The following is a 27,253-nucleotide window of genomic DNA, read 5'->3' as shown; positions in this document are numbered from 1 at the left end:
AGCTGATAATTGTATCAAATAATGTAAGAAGTGTTGAAGCTTTAGTATTATCATTCATCGAACTGAGGACAAAGAATTATGGAGATTTACATATAAGGAAAAATGCTTGAGAACTCTGGTTGCTGTAAGTATTTTTCATGTTTAGAGAGAAATCTTAACATTAGGTTTAAGTTCTTTCCTGCTGTTGGGATACATTATATGCACGTGCCTTCTCTAACATTTTTATCTTCCTCTTTCTGCCTTTTTCTTAGTTAATGGTACGCTCAAAATGCTCAACTTGTGATGATATTATGCTTATAACATTCACTTCATTCAGTGAACGCTATTGATGGAAATCATGTAATAATGTGATTTATCTGGAAAATAAAGATATAAGACAGAAAATATTTCTTAACTTCTCTATTTCCATATTAAGTTAATGTACGGTATATTTAAAACACAACTTTAATTACTTTTCCAGATAATCACCACCCATATCCATACATTAAGCAAGCCTAGATTACAGATTTTTTATTCTGCTATGAAAGTGTGCTAGGTGCCTTCCTTACCATAGTTGTGGAACCTTGTCATCATCTTCTCTGCAAGCTATTTTATCAACTTCAGAAACATATGAAAATTGTGAAATACGGATGTTATTCTGGGGATAATAATAAAGTTCACCACCAGGAAGACAGCAATGGTTCCTCAGTGTTTTTGACAGAATATGTTTCGGAATTTCAAGCAGTAAACCAATTCTTGAAGACATAATTTCTTAGCATGGCCTAATGTAATTTATCTAGCACCTGCAAGTAGATACTAAAACTGCTTACACAGGCCAACAAAAAATTTCTTTTAAAAAACTTTTTTTACTTTCCTACCTGATCTGTATAGATTTTTATGAGCTGAATCCAAATCTAGCCTTAGTTTTTTGTATCATCTATAATTTTATAGCAATCTGCTTTTTATTATATAGTATAAAAATCCTATGCTATACGGTAAACGGGGAAATTAATGAAAAGCTTTGTTACAACACAAGCATGGTTTCTATTTACAGTACGCTACTTAAAACAATGATATGTGTTAATAGAGGTTTCACTTGTCAGCTGGAATTGGTTTATATTTTCTTTTTCCTTTTTCTTTGAAGCTTCTTGTGTAGCTTTTTCTATGATGAGTCGCTTGCTGAACTTCACGGTGAAGTGACCAACAATAGTCTCCCATCATGTTGGTGTTCCAGCGGCCTTTGTAGTATTTTTCCATCACTTTAATGCCCTGGTGAAAATGCTCTCCCTGCTCCTCACTAACATCTCCCTCATTGTCCAGGAAGTAATCAAGGTAACTGTTCAAAAAGTTAACTTTCAGGCTCATTAAACATCCTAAAGTTTTAAACTTCTTTAACATTGTAGCTATAATAGAAACATATTCTGGGTCTTTTTCATGTCCAAATAACTTTGTAACGACTTGCTTGAATGATACCCGTTCTTCTTTGTCATTTAAGGTCATTGTGGATTCAAAGTCAACATCAATTTCCTAATGTCAAGTCCGCAAAGACACCTTATTTTAGTTTAAATTCTGAAAGATGTGGAAGCTTTTGGCAGAGATACTTATATGGGAACCGGATCGGTAATTGGGATAAAGAAAACTTAATTCCCGTATACGTCGTAGCTCGTATATATTTGCACTTGACACTGCGTCTGTACATAATGAAATATAACAATGAACTGACAAAAGTAAAGTTAAGGTGGAGGCTCGACAGAGCACTTAGAGTTCACAGATATTAAGTTTTGTGGTTGATACAAACTATTGACCCGGTAGGACCAGATTCATGCCAAAAAGAAATTCGGTTATAGTCCCCTGTAGGTCAGGTTTATAGGTTGAGCATAGGCCAAGTAGCACCCACGGGAGAGCTTCCCACCAGAGACAATCATGGCATCGAAGGGCCATCTTGAGGGTGCAGTGCCATCTCTGCACCAACCCATTGTTTTCAGGGTGATAGACTGTAGTGTGTATTTGTTTAATACTGCAAATATTGCAGAGGATGGTGAAAAGGGAGGATTCGAACTGTCGACCCTGATCGGTGGTGATAGTGGTTGGGCACCCAAAACGAGCAATCCTTGAGCCAATGAAAGCCTTGGCTACCATCTCAGCAGTAATGTTAGGGAGAGGAATGGCCTCGACCCAGCGAGACAAACGGTCAAGAGTTGGCCCTCCGAAGGAGGAAGAGGCCTGATCAGATCAATATGTATGTGACGGAATCGTTCTGCGGGAATGTCGAACTTGCCCAGAGGCGGAGAGTTGTGGCGGCTGATCTTGTTGCGCTGGCAAGTGACGCAGTGGCATGCCCAGGTTTGACAGTCCCGTTTGATATTCTTCCAAACAAAACGTTCTGACACAAGATGTGTGGTGGCTCGAACACCCGGGTAGGCCAGGTTATGCAGGTCGTTGAAAACCTGTCGGCGCAGCCTGGATGGGAGCAAAGGGCGTAGGGTGCCAGTCAAAGAATCACACCACTCCTTGTTGGAAACACCAGGAAATTTAGCCTTTGTGAAGACAAATGATGCTTGTGGGTCTCGTAGGAGTGCCTGAGGATCTTCGTCAGAAGCTTGGAGTGAGGCCAGATCGGAAAGATCAGTGATGCGGGAAACAGCACTGATCCATGAGAAGAAATCTGCAGCGACATTATCTGCACCCATTGTGAATTGAGAAACCAGGTCAGAGTGGCGGTAACGTTGAGGGGGTGGGTCCTCAGATGGGTTGCAAAACGTTTCTGTCAGTGGTTCGTGATTGGTGAGGACGAAAACAAATGTCCCTTGACATTGGGGCAGAAATGTTTGCTTGCCTCATAAACAGCAAGGAGCTCTCTATCGAATGCAGAATATTTTCTCTGAGCCGTAGATAGTTTCTTGGAGAAGAAATGAAGGGTAGAAACCATGACGCCCTTGCGTTGTTGCAACACTGCCGCACCGCGATGTCGCTGGCATCCGTAGCGATGAATAACTCGGCCGAGGGGTCTGGGTGGCCGAGTGTCACATTTGCGCCACGTTCTTTAGGCCGAAGGGCATGAATTGGTATTGGAATAACTGAGCAGTAAGAGAATAGCCATCTTAGGAATGTCTTCCGCCGCCACAGGAATCTGGGGGTATGAACGTTTAGAGTCAATAACATTGAAAATTGTGGTGCCCGATAACATATGAGTGAAGTCATTGATGTTTGGCACTGGGTAATTGTCCATGACGGTACGAGCGTTTAAGCATATGTAATTGCCGCACATTTGAAAAGATCCATCATGTTTGGGGACGAGGTGGATTGGGGAATACCAGTTGCTGTCTGAAGGTTGCAGAACACCTGCTGCCAAAAGTTCATTAATCTGCTGCCGGGCCACGCGCAAATTGATAGGGTTGAGGCGTTGGACCTTATGCCTAATAGGAGGGCCAGCAGTGGTAACTATCTTGTGTGTCATTCCATCAGTGATGGAAGAAACTGAGAACTACACATGAGATTGGTTAACGTCCTGGTACCGAGTCTTTGGACGAGTAGGGCACAACGAAGCCTACCTGTTGGCGTAAGTGGGGAAAGGTAGCACGAAAGTCACATGCACATGTCTGGAGGGGGTGGATGCGCGCGCATCGCTGAGTGAAAGGGAGTGGATGGCAAATGTCCGCTGTTAACCTTGCACTGGACAACCGGCGTGGGCAAGAGCAGCGCTAGCATCGCATGTGGGGCCACAATGGCCGCAGGGTCATGTGGCCGGTGAGTGAGAGAGGGGAAATGTTTATCAACATGTGTGCAGCTGTCCGAGAGGTGGGCGTGGTTGCAACGCGCGTGCGACTGTCATTAGCAGTACTGTTTGAAACACATGGCACTGGAGTAGGCGAGTGCGATGAGCAGGGGGCGGGGGGTGTTGTTGTTTGGAATGTCACACACAAATAAAGTTTGTGGATTAACCTGGTGAGAGTTCGAGCTAGTCTCAGCCGAGCAATCTTGTTTAGGTGGCGGCGCCATGGACTGCAGTTGTAGAAGCGATGTACCAGCTGCGACAAGCTCACTGTAAGTGGATGCGATGCGATGCGTTGTTTCAACTTCTCGTTGTCCTGGCGAAGTTGCGTCACCGAGTCGAATTCTGATATTAGGCCAGTAACATAGGTCACAATGTTGCCCGCAAGGGCGGAGCACTCGCATATGATATCATATGTTGCGGTGGAAATAGAGCATTGGACATAGATACGGGTGCATGGTATGTGAGTGTTCGTAGGATGGTGGAGCACTGAACCCTGTACGACGTTCAGAGATAGTTCGTAATGAAACAAAAACTCCATACCGAGGATCGCTTCATAGATGTCGGCAATGTAGAACGTCCACGGAAAACGTAGAGAAGGAGATGGGGTCACTGTAACCTTTACTGAGCCTGAGGTAGGTAACGTCGATGCGTTGACAGTTCGTAGAAGTGACTACATCTGTGAAGAAGTGGGTGGAGCCATCGAAGTAGGTATGATCCACACGTCAGCACCAGAAAAGTTAGACCTGACACAATGCCAGTCACATAGAGACAACCACTTGGCCGGGTGGACGAGTAAACGGAGTGTAATGTAAGAGGATGCCTGTTCAGTTCCCTGTGGACCTGGTGTCTCTTAGTTCCTGCGGTTGGCATTTGGGTATTGGTATGGCAATCTGCACTTCTTCGTGTCATCACCGAACACTGCAGAAAGTGTGAGGAGGAGGTGGAGACTGCGACAGCGGAGGCGACATGTCCTTGTTGATTTGTTCCTGTAAATAGACCGGTACGTAAGGTGCGTGGGTGATCCTGGAGTGCTCGGACAGCGGAGAAAGTGAGCAGATTCTGTCAGGAGAAGTAGATGAGGTGACGGCTGAGTGAGCCCTGCCTCTGCTGGCCGAAGATCGATATGCGGGGGCGACTGTGTGGAATGAACCGGCTGATGTTGCTGCAGCAGCGAATACAACTGGTCAGTAATGTGTAGGTTGGAGCTGGTGGACTCGAACGAGAGTGGTAACAGATGGATCTGTAGATCGGTAGGTAGTTTGGCAGACCACACAGCCCATTGCGTGATGTCAGACATGGTATGCTTGTTCACGAGCAATTGAAGGCTGCGCCAGAGTTGTGAGGGGGTGCATCCCCCCAGGTGCCCCTTGTAGAGAATCTTGATTATTAACTCTTGTGGCGAGCAGGCAAGTCGTTCCATTATAATCTTCTTTGCAAACTCGTATTTTGGTGCAGTTGGTGGTTAAAGGAGCAGGTCACAAATCAAATCTGAGTGGTCGTGGAGGAGTGTGACGAGGCAGAGAAATTTTGTGTTGTCAGACACATGATGTAACTCGAACAGATGCTCGACAAGCGCGAACCACAATGCTGGGTTGTCCTCGTATAAGGGGGGTAGCTTCGGTAGATGGCCAGGAGGGGGTGATGACGGCGACTTCGGTGTCTCCTGGGGTAGTGGCTTAACTGAGATTAAGTCAGCGGCCAGCGCAGTAGGCCCGAATTTAAACCAGGCGAGCAAATCCGTGGTAGCGGCAGCTGGCATAGTTGACTGTGTGTCACGAAAACACGGCACGGCAGGCACGGACAGTACCGTGGAAACGGGCAGATGGATGCCACACAAGGGGGGCCCGGAAAATGGACCATGAGTGCTGGATGGAAACGACCCACTTCCGGAACAGGGCAAGAGACAGGCGTGGCAAACACAGGCGGTGCATGGAAACTATCTGGTGCATAATATGCCTGTAGTGCATGTGGCAGGCCACTGAGGTGAGGTAAGGGGTCCATGTTACGCGAAACACTGAATTGTGCATGTAAATTATGTTACGCGAAACACTGAATTGTGCTTGTAAAGTAGACACAACTGGAACACGATGTGCATGGAACAGATCTGGTGCGATTTGTAGTAATGGCGGCATTGCACACGGCCCAACAGTAACTGATGTAGCAAGCGGGTGGGTGGCTAAACATGTGTTCTTTAAACACTCGATTTGAAGAGAGACAATTCGAAATATTGTTCAGTTCACATCTCACTGTCGGATGGGCATAATCCAGTGACGCGAAGCCTGAGTCCATTGTTCATTCTAATGGTGTAGTTGTTGGCCGCTGAAAACGAATGAGGTTAGCACATGGCATTGGTTGAGAACGTGAATCACTGTGCGTAAATGATTAATATGCCGTTGGCAAAAAAATGACGAAACTCGGTGAGCGGAGTTGTGCTTCCACATCTTCAAAGAAGGAATTGTTTGGCATGGTCATTGCGCAGTGCATATACCCTGTTGCATAAACACCGGCATGGAAGATGCGAAACACGAATGAACTGCAGGTTCACCGCTATGGGAATGAGTTTGGTAATTGGGATATAGAAAACTTAAATCCCATATATGTCATAGCTCGTATATATTTACACTTGATGCTGTGTCCATACAGAATGAAGTATAACAAAGGACTGACTGAAGTAAAGTTAAGATGGCGGCGCGACACAGCACTTGGAGTTCACAGATATTAAGTTTCGTGGTCGATACAAACTATTGACGCCACTCTTGAAACATGGTCCATCTTTAGGCAAAGTCTTTACAAACTGTTTCATTAGGCCTAACTTTATATTTAGAGGTAGTAGGAGTATGTTTTTTGGACCTACAAGGTTTTTGTCTAGAATGTTTTTCTCACCAGCTTTTAAAGACTCCCTCACAGGTCAGTTCTTTCTGCACCAGTGTTGATCGCTAGCCCTACTGTCCCATTCAAACAAGAAACATGGAAATTTGGTAAAGCCATTGTGCTGACCCAGGAGCATGCATATTACTTTTAGATCGCCTCATATCATCCAACCATGAGCAGAATAGCCTATTTTATTTAGCAGTATTTCTAGGTTTTCATAGCTTTCTTTCATACACTCCTGGAAATGGAAAAAAGAACACATTGACACCGGTGTGTCAGACCCACCATACTTGCTCCGGACACTGCGAGAGGGCTGTACAAGCAATGATCACACGCACGGCACAGCGGACACACCAGGAACCGCGGTGTTGGCCGTCGAATGGCGCTAGCTGCGCAGCATTTGTGCACCGCCGCCGTCAGTGTCAGCCAGTTTGCCGTGGCATACGGAGCTCCATCACAGTCTTTAACACTGGTAGCATGCCGCGACAGCGTGGACGTGAACCGTATGTGCAGTTGACGGACTTTGAGCGAGGGCGTATAGTGGGCATGCGGGAGGCCGGGTGGACGTACCGCCGAATTGCTCAACACGTGGGGCGTGAGGTCTCCACAGTACATCGATGTTGTCGCCAGTGGTCGGCGGAAGGTGCACGTGTCCGTCGACCTGGGACCGGACCGCAGCGACGCACGGATGCACGCCAAGACCGTAGGATCCTACGCAGTGCCGTAGGGGACCGCACCGCCACTTCCCAGCAAATTAGGGACACTGTTGCTCCTGGGGTATCGGCGAGGACCATTCGCAACCGTCTCCATGAAGCTGGGCTACGGTCCCGCACACCGTTAGGCCGTCTTCCGCTCACGCCCCAACATTGTGCAGCCCGCCTCCAGTGGTGTCGCGACAGGCGTGAATGGAGGGACGAATGGAGACGTGTCGTCTTCAGCGATGAGAGTCGCTTCTGCCTCGGTGACAATGATGGTCGTATGCGTGTTTGGCGCCGTGCAGGTGAGCGCCACAATCAGGACTGCATACGACCGAGGCACACAGGGCCAACACCCGGCATCATGGTGTGGGGAGCGATCTCCTACACTGGCCGTACACCACTGGTGATCGTCGAGGGGACACTGAATAGTGCACGGTACATCCAAACCGTCATCGAACCCATCGTTCTACCATTCCTAGACCGGCAAGGGAACTTGCTGTTCCAACAGGACAATGCACGTCCGCATGTATCCCATGCCACCCAACGTGCTCTAGAAGGTGTAAGTCAACTACCCTGGCCAGCAAGATCTCCGGATCTGTCCCCCATTGAGCATGTTTGGGACTGGATGAAGCGTCGTCTCACGCGGCCTGCACGTCCAGCACGAACGCTGGTCCAACTGAGACGCCAGGTGGAAATGGCATGGCAAGCCGTTCCACAGGACCACATCCAGCATCTCTACGATCGTCTCCATGGGAGAATAGCAGCCTGCATTGCTGCGAAAGGTGGATATACACTGTACTAGTGCCGACATTGTGCATGCTCTGTTGCCTGTGTCTATGTGCCTGTGGTTCTGTCAGTGTGATCATGTGATGTATCTGACCCCAGGAATGTGTCAATAAAGTTTCCCCTTCCTGGGACAATGAATTCACGGTGTTCTTATTTCAATTTCCAGGAGTGTATGTACAGAATGTCCAACAGGTATAGATGTATACAGGTTACCTTTGTGTAATAAAACAGTTTTTAAACTAGTTTTGGATGAATCAATAAACAGCCTCCAGTCTTCCCTTGTGTATTCAATACCAAACTCATTCATCAGATCGGGAATGTCTGAGCAGTACAATAAATCACCTTCTCATTGAAAAAACTTGGAAAATTTGCTGCACTTTCTTTCTATACATGCATATGCTGGTTCCAACTGCCAATAAGTTCTTTTCTTTTAATCTAGAGTCAAGCAATTCAGCTTTTTCTTTCGTTAAGCCAAGTTCCATAACAAAATTGTTAAGCTCAGTTTGAGTAAAGAATTTGGGCTCTAGACTTTCTGTATTACAATGGAATGCATCATCATCTGGTTCATGTAAATCACATTGTACATCAGAAAATACGTCTTTTGGGATAGAATTTAAATCATCTGGTGGTTCAGGAACCGGCAAATCTGCACCATGCCCTACTGGTCGGATGGCGGACGGTAGGTTAGGGTAGCTTATTATCTTCTTGTTTTTCAAATTATGACAAGTAATATCAACACTGCAAAAGTAGCAATCATCGGAATGAGTTCTTGGCTTCCTCCATATCATAGGAACAGAAATTCTAAAGACTTTTCTCTCCTTTTTGCACCATTTTCTCAGATCTTCAACACACATATAACATACTTTATGTGGTGCCCAAGATTTATCTTGATCACCAAGTTTAGATCCAAAGTATGATAGATAAACCTTTTTCACAAAGTCTGTAATGTTTCTTTGGAGTTTTTTAATCACAAATTCACCAAAAATATAACAAAAACTGTCAGCAGAGATTTTACAACCGCTATTAGACATTGTACTGAGCACATGTACAGGAAATGGGAAAATTAGGTTAGGTTGACAGTAAACAAAACGCCATCTGTTAACACAAAAATAGAATTGACCATATTTTGCCAGCAAATGTTTTTCAGCAGTGCTACCAACGTCATCTACATTCACTACATCTCCTTTTTAAATTATTTTAACTATATAAAAGCTGTTGATTTCTTTAAAAACTCGCTTAATTTAATAAATTTAACTATAAAATGTGGAGAAATGGTGGGTGATACAGTTTTTTGAGAATCAGATTTTTTCCCACCCTAAAAAACATAAGAATAAGGTATTTTCAGGAAAAAAGTTGGTCCGTCATTGGCCTGTGTTATTGTTGTCTTGAGACAAAATTTTGATAATTAAAAGAAGCTTTGATTCTTTTCTGTCTGGAGTTGAAATCTAGATTTTTTTCTGTGATGATGAATACAGGAGGTGGATGAAAATATGGTAACACCAAAAACACAACACTATTCCTAATATGATGGAGGGAAACTGTTGGCATTTGAAACAACTTCTAGTCTTCTCAGTGATAAATACAAGCCCTGTGTGGTTTTCAGGGGAATCTTATATCTTTCTTCCTGCAAAATAGTGGTAAGTTCAGGTAATAGTGATGGAGGGGGTAGCGGTCATACAACCTTCTCTCCAAAGTAGACTACAGTAATTCAGTAATATTGAGATATGGTGACTTTGGTGGCCAGGGGAGGTGTGACAATTCACCCCTTTGCGCACAATGTTGTTTTGAACATGACTGAAACTGACAATGTGTTGAGGACATTGCCCAGGTGCTATTCATGATCAGGTACAACTGCACAATGTGCAGGCTTGGCCAGCATCTGCAGTTATGTTCAAGCATGCATTTCTCAGCAAAGAAAACTTATGTTAAACTGACACTTTCCACATGATTATGATGGGGGCTGTGTGACAGGGGCCCTGTTATCTTTGAACACAGCATCACCACGGGGGAAGAAAATTGTTCCATGGTACAAATATGATCAGCCAAAATGCTTACATAATCCTAGTCAGTAACGCAATCTTGCAGAGTAGCCGTGAGGCCTCCAGGAATATCATGATATGACTGCCCAAATCATCACCAAACCCCTGCTGTATTTCACTCTTGGGACATAAACTTCGCCAGAAGTTGGGAAAAATGTGAAAAGAGACTCATCCAACCAAATGGCATTCTACAATTACTCCATAATCCAGGTTCTTTGGCTTCGGCACCATATTTTCCTGGTACAGGCATTTGCATCACTGATGAGTGTTTTATGCAATTCCAGCTCACCGTGCAATTCCTTACTTCAGGGCTTTCCTCATATTTATTTGGTGCTGACAAGGTTCGAGAGTGTGATATTCATTTCTGCAGTGACTTTTGCAGCTGTCATTCTCTTATTTTTCATCACAATCCTCTTCAATGACCCTTTGTCATGATCACTCAACATTGACTTTCATCCATTTTGTGGCTTAGCAGATGATGTTTTTCTGCTTTTCCTGTATGCAGTATAGATTTTTGAAGTAGTGCCTCTTGTAACACCAAACTGTTTGACTACCTTGGTTATGGAAGCACCTACAATCTGAACACCAACAGGTGTTTGCCCAAGTTTGACTTCACTTAGCTTTGACATGAGATACTCACAACTGCGCACAATGTTGTTTTGAACATGACTGAAACTGACAATGTGTTGAGGACATTGCCCAGGTGCTATTCATGATCAGGTACAACTGCGCAATGTGCAGGCTTGGCCAGCATCTGCAGTTATGTTCAAGCATGCATTTCTCAGTAAAGAAAACTTATGTTAAACTGACACTTTCCACATGATTATGAAATGTTGTATTCAAGATCTATGGGACAAGTATTAATATTATGTCATCTTGTTTCATTGCTGATCATTTCTTTTCAGGTGTGTGAGCTTACCATATTTCAGGCTAACTAAAGCGTAGTACAAAAAAGTCATTTCCTTGTTGCTCTCAGTACAAACTTCACATTTGTCAGAATGTATAATTTGCATGGCCCTTATAAACATGTATTTTGATTAAGACAGTGCCACAGTTGTGGTCTGGTGACTTGTGGCATGGCATGTATGCATGAGAGAAATAGGAGTTGTTACATATTGTCCAAAAATAGCTTATCTTCTATTACTTTAGAATTTTGTATTTACTTCCTAAGTAAGTTCCCATTTTGTGGAAAAATGGGGAAATTTGAATTAAATGCTGAGAAATATAAAATCAAGAATTGTTTTCATGCTGCCGAAAGATTTTACAGTTTTAATCTGTCCTTTTCAGATCCTTTAATGTATGTTTCAGTGATGTACATTCTGCCTTCGTTTAAGTTTTTTCCCCAACAATCCCATTGCACATCAGTAACATGGACATAGAAATGTTTTGTTTAGAACTTAACAGGAAGAATTTTTTCAATTTTATTTGTACGTCAAGGTTTGCTAATTGTCCAAAACTATCGACATACCTGCTAACTCTTCTGATTAAGGTGGGAGACTCCTGATTTTCTACTTTTTCTCCTGTCTTCAATTGTTCAATTATTTCTATCAATTTTAGCTAATTGTCATCATACCTAACCCATTTGTTTTTAAAACCTGCCATTCCAGTTTCTTGTTTTTTCTTTTCCTTTTTTTCAATTGTCAGAAGTTCTTTACTCATTAGTAGTTCGTAATTGATTGCGCTCGACCTGTATCAATTGCTATTTTTCCTCTTTCCCTCACATTCTGCTGAATGTATACTTACAGTGCTCAGCATTGTACTCTGTTGAGATTTGTGTTTGTCTGTTGTCATTTTGCATAATTGGAGTCACTTATATGTATTTATATAACCAGTATAAATTTTTAGAGTGGATGGTTATGAGTTTTGTTGCCTGATTCCCTGAAAGAATTTAGTTTTGTACAAGAGGTTATTCATGTGCATCTTATATGTCATATTTGTAGGATTCTGATTTTATATTTTGTTTTTAATTATGGCAAAAAATATCTGTTTCCCTCTTCTTCACCCATTACAAGACAGGTACTGTGCATGTTCTTATGATTGTTTCTATGTTACTCAATACTTAAGTATACATTAATATTAATAGGCTACATACATCACTAGAGTTAAATATGATGAGAATTTTACAGACTTTAATGACATTGTTTCCCTGAGAATATATAATACCAGCTAACTTTGTACATACCGCCACATAATGATTGAAATCTTATGAAGAGAAAGTGAATACTTCCCCTGAAACTCAAAAAAGGAGGAGTTTTGGCAGAATTTCCGAATATGTCCGAGAGCCAATCAGCAAGCCTTTTTACATGTGTATGTTACAAGACAATATGGAGAACAGTGTTTTATGGCAGTCACACTTTTTTATTTCAAATATTCCAATGTAGTACCTAATACTAATTACCTGTGCTAAGCTGCACATGAAGTTCTGGTGTTCTTATTTGCATTTTTTTACCTATTATATAGCTTTGTGATGTCATAGGGAAAGACTCACATCAGTTGCCTATGGATTATACTGAAAATGAACTGCGGTTCTTGGTCCTTGGTACCTACTAATTTTTAAAACTGAATCTCTTCATTTTTTAAGGTTTGCAGGTATGCATGGAGTATTTGGCTCTAGGCTCACAGTGTTGAGGGCAGAATATTGAACAAAGCTCAGGATCTGCACCCATCCAAGATCTCGGCTAGGTTACATTCAGTGACTGAGGTGTATGGGATGTGCCTTCAGAAAACATGGACATCATCATCTCCTGCATTTGTTCCTTTAATGTGCTAAACATCCATGTCTCCCTGTAGTTCTACAGTGGGTGGAATGGGGCAGTAGTCAAGTGCTGTATTCTATAGAAGAGGTGGAATGCAGAACTGAGGACCATTGACTGAAACTATGGTGTGGGGAATGACCTCCATGGCAAAAATGCTGGCCAAGAAACAGATTATAGTGTTTACTTAAGTGATTGTAATCTGTACTATTTAGTGGAATTTGAGATGTCCAGCATAAATAGTCCCATAGCTCACTGGGACAGGCCAGCAAAATCAACATGAACTCACTCCCATAGGTGCTCAGGATTTGAACAGGGAGATAAATGTTGTGAACTCACTCCCATAGGTGCTCAGGATTTGAACAGGGAGATAAATGTTGTGAACTCACTCCCATAGGTGCTCAGGATTTGAACAGGGAGATAAATGTTGTGCTGAATGATTCTGGGCAAAAGCCATACATGCCCAGGCGCTATGTTCAGTCACCTTCTCAATTCTGGGCCAGTAAAAGACATTGTGCTATCGTGTTCTTACTGTCCTTTTTTCAGTTCCAGGCTTGCAACTGGAGGGTCCACAGGTGCAACAAGGGTGGAATAAGGAACCAATATTCCTCTTTCTTGGCTGTTAGGTGCTAGACACCATCGGTGGCATTCGGATGGTGCTTCAATAGGAAACATGTCCTAAATAATTTAAATCAATTCTGGCTTTTATTAGACTGTTTGCTAAAGTCTTTAAACAAGCTTTTGAATGATCTCTCTCTCTCTCTCTCTCTCTCTCTCTCTCTCTCTCTCTCTCTCTCTCTCTCTCTCTCTCTCTCTCTCTCTCCCCCCTCCCTCCCTCCCTCCCTCCCTCTGCATATTTGTTTGTCTGGGATCTCCTTCCAAACCCCTGGGTCAATTTCAATCAAATTTGCCATGGGAACAGCAGGCCTTATGAGTATCAGCACTGTGTGTTTTATGATATCTTAGCTCCAATAGAAGTGGAGATGCAGGAAGAAGCATCTTCTTCCCAGCCCTTGGCGTACAGGCTACCCTTGATGACAGGCATATTGTGTAGGAAGAGTATCGGCTGCCTGATAGTTGTGCTTTGCTGGGCAGCCTACATGTCAGGGGCAAGAAATGATTTCTAAAGCCACTCAACATGTAGGCAGCCCACATGATAGCCATGCTATGGTGGAGTAGTTTTTGACTGACATATCAACCTACTTTGCATGACAGCCTATATGAAAGGCCAAGAAATGGTTTTCCAGTTCCTGATGTGTAGGCTGCCCTGCGTGACAGACATGTTGTATTGGAGTAGTATCAGCATGCATGGAGGGATGGGTTGGGAGAGAGGGAGTTAGGAGCAGACAGATAGAGAGAAGTGCGAAGAAGGGTAAAGACAGAGGGGTTAGGAGGGAATGGGCAGAGAGAGGTGGAGAAACATATAGGCAGAGGTAGGGGGGGGGGGGGTAGGAGATGAAGAAACAGAGGGGGTGGAGAGGGTGGGAGGATGAGGTCAACAGAGTGATGGAGGAAAAGGTGGAACCAAAGAAGGGGGGAAGGTGTGTTCAGTATTGTGTCAAACACATATGCAGGTGAAGGCATGGGGAAAAGGCATGGTATTCAAAAATGCCAATACAAAAACAGTTATCATGAATACACATAGGTCTTAAAGTAGTAGTTTTCTCCTTTGACATGTGCTGTGGCCTGCTCTGTTCATCTGAAATGGCTGTCTTCTTGTGGCATATACATCTTCATCTATTGCTGCTGCTATACGGATTTTGTCGTACACTCTTTAATATTTTGTAAAGAATGCTTACAATGCATTGTTTATTACAATCAGTACAAGTGCACACCACAAGTATCCTTTTGAATTCAGCAATGAATTTCAGTACTTTCTGTTCAGTCTTCATCTTGTCTCTCTGACTATTTCTTACTGCAATAAAGTATTTTATGCTGTATTTGACATTTCTTAGAATCATATCTCTTACTGACTTTTGCATACATTTAGCACTCTTGAAATAGGCATGAGCAATCTTTTTATTGTGATTTTTGTAAGTTCTGTGACAATTTACTCACTTATCATATTTATTGTTGTTGATTATTTTCCTTAATTAATGTTATTTTTAATTGTACCAGTGAAAAAAAAAAGATTTTTCTTTCTGTCAACATCATCATTATCATCATCATCAGATGACTCTAGTTTCCCAGTTATTATGACAGGCCTCTTGCAACTTTCTTTATACTTTTACCGCTCTTCCTCATGGGTTCCAAAGGAGACCACTTTCAGTGATGTCTTCTGGACATCCAACATATCTTCTTCCATTCTAACCATTTCAAGGAATTTCATGGGTATCCTGGTTGCTTCCATCTCTTTCAAATAACCCTACCACGTTAATGGAGATTGGTAGAGTTTTCCCAGTACACAGTTTCACATCTGCATCCATTTCGTTCTTTTCATTCCTTAGCATATCCTTTTTTTTTATTGCCTCGGCATAGATATAACAAACTTTGTTTTAACAGCTTTAACCTGATTATTCTCTCTCTCTCTCTCTCTCTCTCTCTCTCTCTCTCTCTCTCTCTCTCTCTCTCTCTCTCTGAGCACTGGTCACTGGTCTCCAGTGAGTAGCTCAAAATCGTAATATAGTAGGTACTGAAGATGCTTAGTTTTGCCTTGTGTGGTATCTGGTTGTCCTAAAGTAGGCATCGTACTTTGTTGTAAGACTTAAGTGTGTTTATATGTGCAGTTTAGAATTTCAGTTTGTATTAAGTTTTTACAATCTATCTCACAGCTCGAAGATGGGAAGTGTTGTACATTCTCCAGGAGTCTTCCATTCAGCTGTAACTCAGGCTGTTCTCCTTGTCTGCTGACCTTCATGGCTACAGTCTTTGATTCACTGACTTTGATACCAAACTCCTCAAAAAGATCATTCCATATCTTCCATTTTTCTTGGACTTCATTTGTATCTCCCCAGATCATAACATCATCTGGGAACACATGCTCTTTGTACCATTGCAGACATGTAAGGCATTATTTATTATATTTGTTTTTAGCCATGAAATAGAACAAAGATTATTATTATTATTGTCACTCAGCCATTATATAATCAATGAAGTTGAATCAATTAAAATGATATAAAATAACACATTGTGTCTCCTAATTCTCAAAACTGATTATGCTGTCATAGTCAGTTATAAATGGTAGTTGTCACCGAGTGAGGTGTCGCAGTGGTTAGCACACTCGACTTGCATTTGGGATGATGATAGTTCAAACATGCATCCGGCCATCCTTATTTAGGTTTTCCGTGATTTCCCTGCACCACTTCAGGCAAGTGCCTGAATGGTTCCTTTGAAAGGGCATGGCCGATTTCCTTCTCTGTCCTTCCCTAACCTGATGGGACCAATGACCTCACTGTTTGGTACCCTTCCCCAAACCAACTAACTAAATGGAAGTTGAAGTGCTAACATTTGTGACTAGTTATCATAGGCAGTTAAAAAGTAGCTGTGATTTAAAACAGAAAATTTGCTGCTCTTTATAACTCCATACTTTACCTAGTTATGACTCTGAAAGATATTTATTTCTTATCTTTTTTTGTATTCTGTAAAACAGCCAGTAGCAGTAAAGTTATCAAAACAAAATAAAAATTGTAGGTTACAACTGTTAAAAACTTAGATTTTTAAGTAATTAATATTTAGAAATTGTATTTTGATTTTGTGCTACTGTGCCCTCTAGTACTTGGATAAGAAGTAATTTGACACATTTTCGATCAATTTTCTAAATTTAAATTTCTTCCTTTATATTTGTGTCTGAGAAGTGAATATACAGAATGTGTGTCCATATTGTCTATTCAACAGTCATACAGTCATGACAGCGGTGGCCCTTTCTGTCTCTTTGTGGTGCTTCTCAGAATATTGTCTTTATTCTCTCCTTCACAAAAGTATTAATTAATAAATACAGCCTTATCACATACCTTATTTTATATTATAGGCCCATTATCAACACCTGGATGTGAAGCACTTGCTTTGCTGCAAACAAGGGCTTTAGGCTCATCAACTGACTGGCCAGACATTCAGCTGATGGCTATGCCAATGGGTGTTTCTAGTGACGGGGGCATTCATATGAAGAGAGCGCTAAATATCAATGACACGGTAACAATAGTAATAGTCTTCTATTTTATTGAAACTGGCTTTAGGTTTCCATTGCTACACTATTTATAATTTACTTTCTTTGTTATTTTTTATCACCCAGATGTGCTTTTCTTACTTTTCATGTTTATGTCATTAATTACTGATCACTTGTGGCTAATTTGCGTATATATTAGTGAGCTTAAGCAATTAAAAAGCAGGATCTGACAGTATATGAACAGTTTTTGCTTTACAACAGTCTGTTTGTCGTCATCTCTACTGATGTGGTAAATGCTTCAAAATGAAAGTCACTTATTATTGACATTAAAGATTGATCTTGTGATTAGATCAATCTCCCCACTCATCTCGTCTGCTTTAGAACTCCACCTCTGGCCATAGTTAATGATTTCATAGTTTAAGAATAAGAATAAGAATCTTTATTAGCCATTCAATATTATCTTATACAATGGGCTTCGACAATAAGTTTAATTACAGTATAAAGATGATTATATTCTCATAACAACGTACATATAAATCATATGAATGTTAGTGTAGTACAATAGCACACATTTGGAATTTTATATAGTGTTAATTTCACAATAAAAAAGAAAACATTATACAAATTTATATTCAGCGGGGAGTATTCATGTTGGTGACACTATGTCATTATCATATACATGTTGATAACACTATGTCATTATCCTAAGATATTGATACAAATATAGAGCACTCGAAATAGGTCTATGCCTGTATGTTAGATATTGTTTTTCCAAATTTAGGTCCTACTACAGGCAGAGGTACCTTTCTCTATGTTGAAACAGCAAATCTGCCATATTACAATCTTTATATTCATCAACTGAGTAAAATGCTTTACCTTTGAGCCATTGACCCAATGTTGTCTTAAATTTATTTTTAGGTACTGTTTGTACAATTTTAGGGAGCATATTAAACAGTTCAAGGCCTACATATTTATAACTATTATGTATCTTGGACAATCTAGAGTATGGCAGATCAACTGTGTGGTTTCGTCCTGTATTATGGGTATGGACAGATGACCTAAGGGGATATTGAGCTATGTTTTCTTTTACATGTAATAAGCAATAATAGATGTACAAACAAGGAACTGTCATGTTGTTAAAGTTTTTGAAATGTTCTCTGCATGTATCCCTAGGAGATAAACCCACTATACATCGAAGAGCTTTTTTTTTTTGCATCTAAAAATTTATACTGAATTGGGAGAATTTCCCCAGAGCAGAATACCATATGAAAGATGGGGGTGGATATAAGAAAAATATGAATGCAGCAGTAAGTTTTGGCTGACATTATTCCTAGGCTTATAAAGTAGGAACAAAGCACGTGCAAGTTTAGAACAGACATATATGTTATGTTTATCCCAGCTAAGTTTCTGGTCAATCATCATTCCTAACAGTTTAACAGACTTATTTTCTTTGTTTGATACCTTCAAGTTAAAGAATATTTCCTCAATTTTTGTTTCATTTATGTATAGGGAGTTTGCACTAAACCAATGAACCGATTTTTCAAATATTATAATATTTTTTTCTCGTACAGATTCAAGGGTCTGTCCTGAATTGATAAAAGTTGTATAGTCCGCATAGAGGACTGTTTTACAGGGTAAATACTGTGGCATATCATTAACATACACTACAAACAGGAAGGGCCCAAGTATGGAGCCCTGTGGTACATCTCTTTTTATTGTTTGTATGTTTGACAGCTGCCCATTTACACTAACAAATTGTACTCTGTTGTTTAAGTAGGATTCTAATAATTTCAGGGTGTCGTCTTCCATGCCATAGTGTCTTAATTTCATGATCAAAGTACTATGAGATACGGTGTCAAATGCTTTCCTCAGGTCTAGCAGAGTAGCACAAGAGATTAATTTCTTTTCAAAGCCATCATATATATCACTAACAATATGTTCAACCGCTTTAACTGTGGATAGTTTAGACCCGAATCCATGCTGTGAGTTACTTAACAAGTTATTCCTCTCAAAATAGTGATTCATTTGTTGGTGAACACAGTCTTCGGTTATTTTAGATATTATTGGGATTAATGAGACAGGGTGATAGTTACTTGAATTTGATTTATCTCCTGTCTTAAATATGGGAATAGTTACTGCTATTTTCAAACAGTCGGGGAAAATCCCTTGCTGTAATATACGGTTAATGAGAGTGGTTAGAGGGGACAGAAGATCACTTGATATCTGCTTTATGACAAAGTTTGACAGACCATAGAAGTGCTCTGCAGTGAAACTACTTAGTTTGTCTATTGCTTTGCTAACATCATTTTCAGTTACTGTTGCTCAGCAGAATTTATGAACTACATTCTTATTTAAACCAAAAAGAGTTTTAACATCAAGCATGGCTTTGATTGGGGGGGGGGGGGGGGGGGGGGGGGACAAATCTTGCTGTAAACTGAAGTTAACAAAGTGTGAGTTTAAGATATCTGGGGCTATGGATATAGCTAGTTGAGTTGTTGGTCTATTTATTTCACTTTTAATTACTTCCCAGGCAGCTTTACAACTGTTTCTAGATTTAAGAATATAGTTATCATTCGCCCTACGTTTTGCCAAGCTTATTTCAGATCTATAAATTTTTCTTATTCTGATGTACACCTCTTTATCCTTGCTGCTGTTATGAGATCTGTCCTTAAACATAAGAAGCATAATCCTGATACTGTTGAGGTATGGTGTGAACCAATTATTTAGTCTCTGTGGTTTATGAGCTTGGTTATTATTATGTTATTTTACTAATCTGGGACAACACTCATCAAATATTCTTGCAATTTCCTCTATAAATAATTTGCTTGTGTTATTCACACACATATCTTTGTATAAGATGTCATTCCAGTTAACTGATTTAATCTAGTTCTAAGATCTCTTATGTTGCATTCTTTCATAGGTCTAACAGTTTTGTGTTGTTCATCTGGAATGCTGACTGGGACTGTAATCCATAGACTTAGTCTGTATCTGTAGATATTGAGCAGTCATCATATATATTCACTATATCTTTTATCTTTTCTCATTACACCCACAACCAATCAAAGAAACATGTTTGTGTCACTTGGGTTCAACTTTTTCCCTTGCTAGTATAGATCCATGTTTCAGCACCATATATGCCACTCTATGGACTTTTAAATATCAGCAGAATTTCCTTCCTTTTCTTATTTTCTGTGTCCACTTATTACACCACAATTTTTGGTGAATTTCTGAATTTTGTATTTAATATACAAGGGAGGTAAATTGTCAACATTTTCAATAAGTTTGTTATTAGTGACCAGCTTATATTGGATTTGCAATGACCACAATTATATTTTTAATTAGTGTCTGTAATTCAAGAGTTTTTGTTATAATGCATATTCAGAGTTGTAATATATTGTTTGATTGTCCACAGATATGAATGCCTAAGTTAAATTGTCACTATTCATGTCATTGTAAAAACCAGTTGGAAAATTTTGTCTCATTGTCAAATGGTGTTGTCAGTGTATAAATTGTATAAAATTATTGGCATAAAGCAGCTTTCTAGTACACCCACATACAAAAAAAATTGAGGGTTATTGTTTAACATCCAATTGATAACAAGGTTATTAGAGATGTCACACAAGCTCAGAATGCTTGCTTCAAGGAAGGTAGTCAACCATGCCCTTTCAAAATAACAACCATCGCATTTGCCTGGAGCAATTTATGAAAATCACAGAAAACCTAAATAGGATGGTTGGACATTAAAATTTAAAGGGGAGAGGGAGGAGGGGGGGGGGGAGGGAGGGAGAGAGGGAGAGAGAGAGAGAGAGAGAGAGAGAGAGAGAGAGATACTGATAGCCTCATTCCAGTTAGTAAAGTCTCCAAGCTGTTTCACATTCTTGTGTGTCACAGATGAGAGGGTATCCTTCCACAGTTTTGTTAACTCATTTCCAATAAAATGAAATAATTCTTCCTTTCATAACTGTTTGAAGAAAGTCACATTGTGCATTGTATTGGTAGTTTTCCATTACCCATTACCACATGCTTGACACAAAATGACACTGTCCATTGTAGCTTTCAGCTGTTAAGACAGCTGTGCTCTACTTGCATGTAATTTTCCATTGCATAGAGAAATGATCATATGTATAGTGTGTATTTTTGTGACAAGGGCTTAATAGCATGTTTATGGATGAATAATATCCTGCTTTTGTTGCTGCTGTTAACAAATGCAGGTCTATATTTCTGATGATGTTAACCTTTTTGCAAGAGTCTTTCAAATTATACTGACACATAGGATAAGGCACCATTTTTTTCATAATGGCTTTTCATAATGGCCAATACACAAAAGGGAAAGCTCAGTATTATTGGCCCAATTTCATTTTTTCAGCACTGAAAAGATGAGTGGTACATTTGTTAGTGTCAGTGGTGTTGAGAAGCAGCTGAAACTACTAAAATTGAACAAATTATTTAGGAATAAACAAGACAATTCAACAGAAGGCAGAAATGCAGCATTGTCAGTAGATACACAAACAAAAGATACAGAGCTTTGCTAGCTTGAAATTCCTTTTTCAAGCTTGTAGGAGAAACATGCATACATACACACACACATTCATGCACATGCACACGCCTGTCTCCCTACCTTGTGCTCATTCGACTGCCAGCTCTTTCCTGGCCCATGGTGAATGTACTGGGGCAGGTGGTGGTGCAGGGTTGGGAGGGGTAGTGGATTGAGAGAGGTGGGTTGCAGGGAGGGAAGGGGTTGGGGGGAAGCGTCTAGCAGTTCGTGAAAGTGTGGGGAGCTGTCTGTGGGCTAGAGGGGGGTGCAGGTAGAGGGGCCAGGTGGCAGATGGCGGGGCATGCAATTTCACAGACTAGCACGTAAGATGGCAGCGCACAACTGGCTGACACAAAGTGGCCAGGGGTACTGAGATGGGGGATGGTTGGGATGATGTTCACACACACACACACACACACACACACACACACACACACACACACACACACACACACACACACACATGCACACGCACGCACTATTGGGAGGGTTGTGAGGGGACAGTGAGTTACCTAAGGTTTAGGCCAGGGAGGTTACAAGAGTGAAGTATGTGCTGTAAGAACGGCTCCCATCTGCAGCTCAGCAAAGCTGGTGGGGTGGTGGGCATGATCCAGATGACACAGGTTGTGAAGCAGCCATTGAAATCTCCTATGTTGTGCTCTGCTGCATGTTGTGCTACTGTGTAGTCCACCTTGTTTTTGGCAACAGTTTGGTGGTGGACATTCGTTCTTGTTGACAGCTGGTTGGTTGTCATACCAATGTAAAATGCTGTGCAGTGGTTGCAGCAGATGTGGTATGTGATATGGTTGCTTTCACAGGCAGCCCTGCCTGGACTGGAGTAGGAGGTGCTGAACGGGTGGATAGGGCAGGTCTTCCATCTGGGTCTTCGACATGGGTATGATCCCTGTGGCAGGGTATTGGGTGTAGGAGTGGCTTAGGGATGGACAATGATGTTGTGGAGTTTGGGTGGGCAGCAGAACTCCACTTTTGGGGGGGATGGAAGTGTCTTGGGTAGGATGTTCCTCATTTCAGGGCATGATGATTAGATAATCAAAGCCCTGATGAAGGACGTGGTTCAGTCATTTCAGTCCTGGGAGGTATTTAGTGACAAGGAGGGCGCTCCGTAATGGTTGGTTCTTGAGATTGATGTGAGGATCAGGTGTGTGTGAGGCCTTCAGCATACTGTGTGAGGGAGTTCTCATCACTGCTGATGCATGCATTTGCCATGGGTGGCCAGACTGTATGGGTGGGACTCTTTGGTGTGAAAGGGGTGGCAGCTTGCTAAGTGCAAATACTGTTGGTGATTGTCGGGTTTTATGTGGACTATGGTGTAGATGAAGCCATTTGAAAGGAGGAGATCAACATCTAGGAAAGTGCACAATGGGTGGAAGAAAACAGGTGAAGTGAATGGGAGAAAAGGTGTTGAGATTGTGGAGGAGTGAGGATAATGTGTTCTGGCCTTGGGTGCAGATTACAAAGATATCATCAATCACCCAAGGGGTTCGGAGTTTTGGGAAGCTAGGAATGTTTCCTCTAGGTGGCCAATGAAGAGGGTGCCATGCAGGTGCCTATGGGTGTGTTACAATTTTTTTGTATACTTTTCCTTCAAAGATGAAGTAGTTATAGGCTAGGATGTAGTTGGTTAGTTATACGAGGAATGAAGTGGTGGGTTTGGAAACTGCAGGGTGTTGAGAGAGGTAGTAGTGTTCAATCACAACAAGGCCATGGGCATGAGAGATGTTGATGTGTAAGGAGGCTGCATCTACAGATACGAGTAGGGACCCAGGAGATAAAGGTGTGGGGATGGTGGAGAGCCTGTGCTGGAAGTAGTTGGTATCTTTAATGTGCGATGTTGGTTTTGGACAAGTGGTTGCAGATGTTGGTCAACAAGGGCTGAGATTCTTTCAGTGGGGGCACAATGGGGTGCCGAGTATTGTTAGGTTTGTGCATTTCGGGGAGCATGTAGAAGGTGGGTGTGGGCTGTTGTTGGGGTGAGAAGGGAGGTGGATTCTGGGGGGAGGTTCTGGGAAGGGCCTATGGATTTCAGCAGGGATTGGAGGTTCTGTTGGACTTCTGGGATTGGGTCACTTTGGCTGAGCTTATAGGTGGAGATGTCAGACAACTGGCAGAGGCCCTCTACCAGGTAGTCACTCTGGTTCGTCACAACAGTGATGGAACCTTTATCTGCCAGGAGCAGGCAGTGTGGGGCAGTCCTTTCTTCTGCTGAAAGGTTGTTGTTTTAGGGGAGGGACCTGGGGAAGGATGAATAGACCAAATAGGAAGTTAGGAATTCCTGGAACGTGACCAGGGAATGGTGTTGTGAGTGTGTGGGAGGGTGACAGTTTGATGGTGATACAAATTGGGACAGGGAAGATTCAATGCTAGGCTCGGGTTTGCTTTGGTTGGAGGGTTTGATGGCAAAGAAATGTTCTCACTATAGAGAGCAGAAGAAGGAGAGGAGGTCTTTCACAAGACCAACATGGTTAAACCTGGGAGCAAGGCTGAATGTGAGGCCTTTGAAAAGGAGTGAAACTACTGTGGGGCTGAAGATTTTGGTGGAGAGGTTAACAACAATGTTCTGGGATTGTTTTGATTCTGGATATCATGGAGTGTTGGTAGGGGTTTTGGAGGATGTTGGAGGATGAAAAGTTCAGTCAGGCAGAGTCTGGGTGCTATGAGGAGTTGAGGAGGAGGAACACTGCGAGTAGGTTTGGGGTTGTATAGTGGTGCGCCAAGGTGAGAGTAGGTTTTCAGCAGGCTGGATAATATGTGGAGGTTGTGTTTGGAATGTTGTTCTAGGTGTTGAATTGTCAGGATTTTAATTTGGGTGGTGAGGTGTAGGTAGTGGGGTTGCACAGTAACAGTATTTTGCAGAGGGAGTGGGAGTGGTTCAGGGATGCCTGTGCCATGGAGACAAGTTTTGTAGAACCAGGTTTATGAGGGAAAGGGACTGGCGGAATCTGAAAAGGTGAAGGTCATTGTGGAAAAAGTGGTGGGATCCAGAAATAGGGATTTAGGGATTTAGCAGTTAGGCCATGTGGGGGGATTTTATGGATTGGGCAGCATTTAAGGGACAAGATATGGGACAGGGTTTTGGCTAGGAATAGGGAAACTTTTCTAAACTGATGCAGATAAACAAAGCAGGGGTCCATTGCATTGCCGGGGAAGGGGGGAGGGAGCACTGGGGAAGGAAGATGGTGTTGAAAGTGGCTGGTAAAGCTTACAGGGAAAGTTGAATAATGTTGATGCGTATAAGGAGGGAAAGGAATTGTGTTGGGGTCAGGGGGTAGTATTGTGACTGACTTATATCTCATCTCCACATATTGTCATGCGTGCAAAATAAATTTGATGACGTGATTTATCAACATACATAAGAGATCAAGAGGAAACAAAGACAGACAGATCAGGTGTGATATGTGAGGGAGGAAAGGATTTTTGTTGCTGTAAGTGTGTTATGTTGTTATCGGGAGTCACATGGCACGTTGAGTTACGTGCGTGACTGTCATAACAGGTGCAACTGTAACTATAGGGTGTAACAAAAGTTGCTTGCAACCATGTGTGTCGTGGCTGTCACAGAGTGTGTCATAAGGGCAAGAGGGAAGAAACATAAGAGAAAGAAATGGACGGACAATAGAGATCAGCTAGGTAAAGAAGACAATAACGACGGACAGACAATATGAGGTTTAGATGGAAGGGAGCCACTAGGCGGTATAATAATGTATGAAAATTGCACTCTCAGTTCCCTGCCACAGGGATTATACCCTTGTGGAAGACCCAAATGCAAGACCTGTCCAATCCACCCACCCAGCATCTCCCTGTCCAGTCCTGTCACAGGCTTATCCTACCCACCAGAGGCTGTGCCACCTGTGAAAGCAGCCATGTCATGTACCAGATCTGCTGCAATCACTGCACAGTGTTTAGCATTGTTATGACAACCAACCAGCTATCAGCCAGAATCAATGTCCATCGCCAACCAGTTGCCAAAAACAAGGAAGATGACCCAGTGGTACAACATGCAGCAGAGCACAACACGTGGGATTTCAATGGCTGCTTCACAATCTGTGCCATCTGGACCCTCACCATCGCACACCATTCCTTGTCCCAGGACCCCTGCCCAGTTTGTGTCAGCTAGTTGTATGCTACCATCTCATGCCCTAGTCTGCAACATGGCATGCCGAGCTGTCTGCCACCTGCCCCCTCTAACTGCAGCCCCAGCTAGCCCACATGTGGTTCTCCACTCTCCCATGAGCCTCTAGATGCTTCTCCCCAGCCTTTTCTCACCAACACAGAGCTTCTGCCTTTCAGTGAGTCATCTCCTTTATTCCTAAATAATTCATAATTCTCAACTAGAACTTTCTGTACAATAAAATTGAACAAATCTCCACATCCCAGATTCTGTACTGACTGACGGTTAGTGATAACAGCCGAGCAGTTGCAGGATAAAGATTTATTTTTTTATCCTGCAACTGTTTGGCTGTTATAATTTACCATGAAGATTTTTAACAGTTGCTGCTTCAGCCATGTTTAAAATTTTGAGATTCTGTACGGAAACTTCCTGGCAGATTAAAACTGTGTGCCGGACCGAGACTTGAACTCGGGACCTTTTCCTTTCGCGGGATAGTGCCCACACAGCTTTAATCTGCCAGGAAGTTTTATATCAGCGCACGCTCCGCTGCAGGGTGAAAATCTCATTCTGGATTCTGTACAGAATTTGTGAATGAGATAGGTGCTCTTTTAACTGCAATATGCTGTAAGACAAAAATACAAAATGATGCACCATAAAGGAATTACCCAAATGGGACAGAAGGTGATAGATGTGATGCACATGTGCAGACAAAGAAAGATTACAATTTCACAAAAAATGGATGATTTATTCAAGAAAAAGAGCTTCACAGACTGAGTAAGTCAGTAATGTGTTAGTCATTCTCTGGTCCATATGTAAGCAGTTATTTGTCTTGTTATTGACTGATGGAGTTGATTGACGGAGTTGGATGTCCTCCTGATGGGTATTGTGCCAAATGCTGTCCAATTGGCATGTTAGATCATCAAAATCTTGAGATAGTTGGAGGGCCCTGCCTGTAATGCTCCAAATGCTCTCAATTGGAAAGAGATGTAGCAATCTTACTGGCCAAGGTAGGGATTGGCAAACATGAAAACAAGCAGTAGAAACTGTTGCCGTGTGCAGGTGGGCATTATGTTCCTGAAATGTAAGCCCAGGACATCTTGCCGTGAAGGACAACAATACAGGGTTTAGAATATTGTGGACATACTGCTGTGCTGCAAGGAAGTTACAGATGATAACCAAGGGGTCTTGCTATGAAAAGGAATGGCACACCAAACCATCACTCCCGATTGTCAGGCCATATGGCAGACAACAGTCAGGTTGATATATCACCACTATCACAGGCATCTCCAGACACATCCGTGCTGGTCTTCGGGCCTCATTTTGGAGTGGGACACATCACTGATGACAATTATACTCCAGTAAATGAGGTTCCTGGCCAAAGACATGTCTGGGGATGCCCCAGACAGTGGGGGGATACCAACCTGACTGTCATCTGCCATAATTTCCAACAACCAGGAGTGATGCTCTGGAGTGCCATTTAATTTCATAACAGGACCCCCTTTGCTTGTCACCTGTGGCTCCCTTACAGCACAGCGGTACATCTATGGTATTCTCTGCCCCATTTTGTTGTCCTTCATGGGATTCCATCCT

General features: G+C 42.1%; 1 protein-coding gene across 2 annotated transcripts in view; it reads left to right on the top strand.

The window, feature by feature from the left end:
• The window catches only part of LOC126161908 (glucose dehydrogenase [FAD, quinone]-like), a 181,560-nt gene that overhangs the window by 138,947 nt on the left and 15,360 nt on the right, over positions 1–27,253 (top strand). For both annotated transcript variants that reach the window (XM_049918069.1, XM_049918070.1), the window contains exon 8: positions 16,869–17,029. In XM_049918069.1, the coding sequence (XP_049774026.1) occupies positions 16,869–17,029 (161 nt within the window). The remainder of the gene's footprint in view (positions 1–16,868; positions 17,030–27,253) is intronic.

Source organism: Schistocerca cancellata, chromosome 2 (assembly GCF_023864275.1).
Source record: "Schistocerca cancellata isolate TAMUIC-IGC-003103 chromosome 2, iqSchCanc2.1, whole genome shotgun sequence".
Classification (NCBI taxonomy): domain Eukaryota; kingdom Metazoa; phylum Arthropoda; class Insecta; order Orthoptera; family Acrididae; genus Schistocerca; species Schistocerca cancellata.
This window is presented reverse-complemented; position numbering and strand designations above follow the sequence as displayed.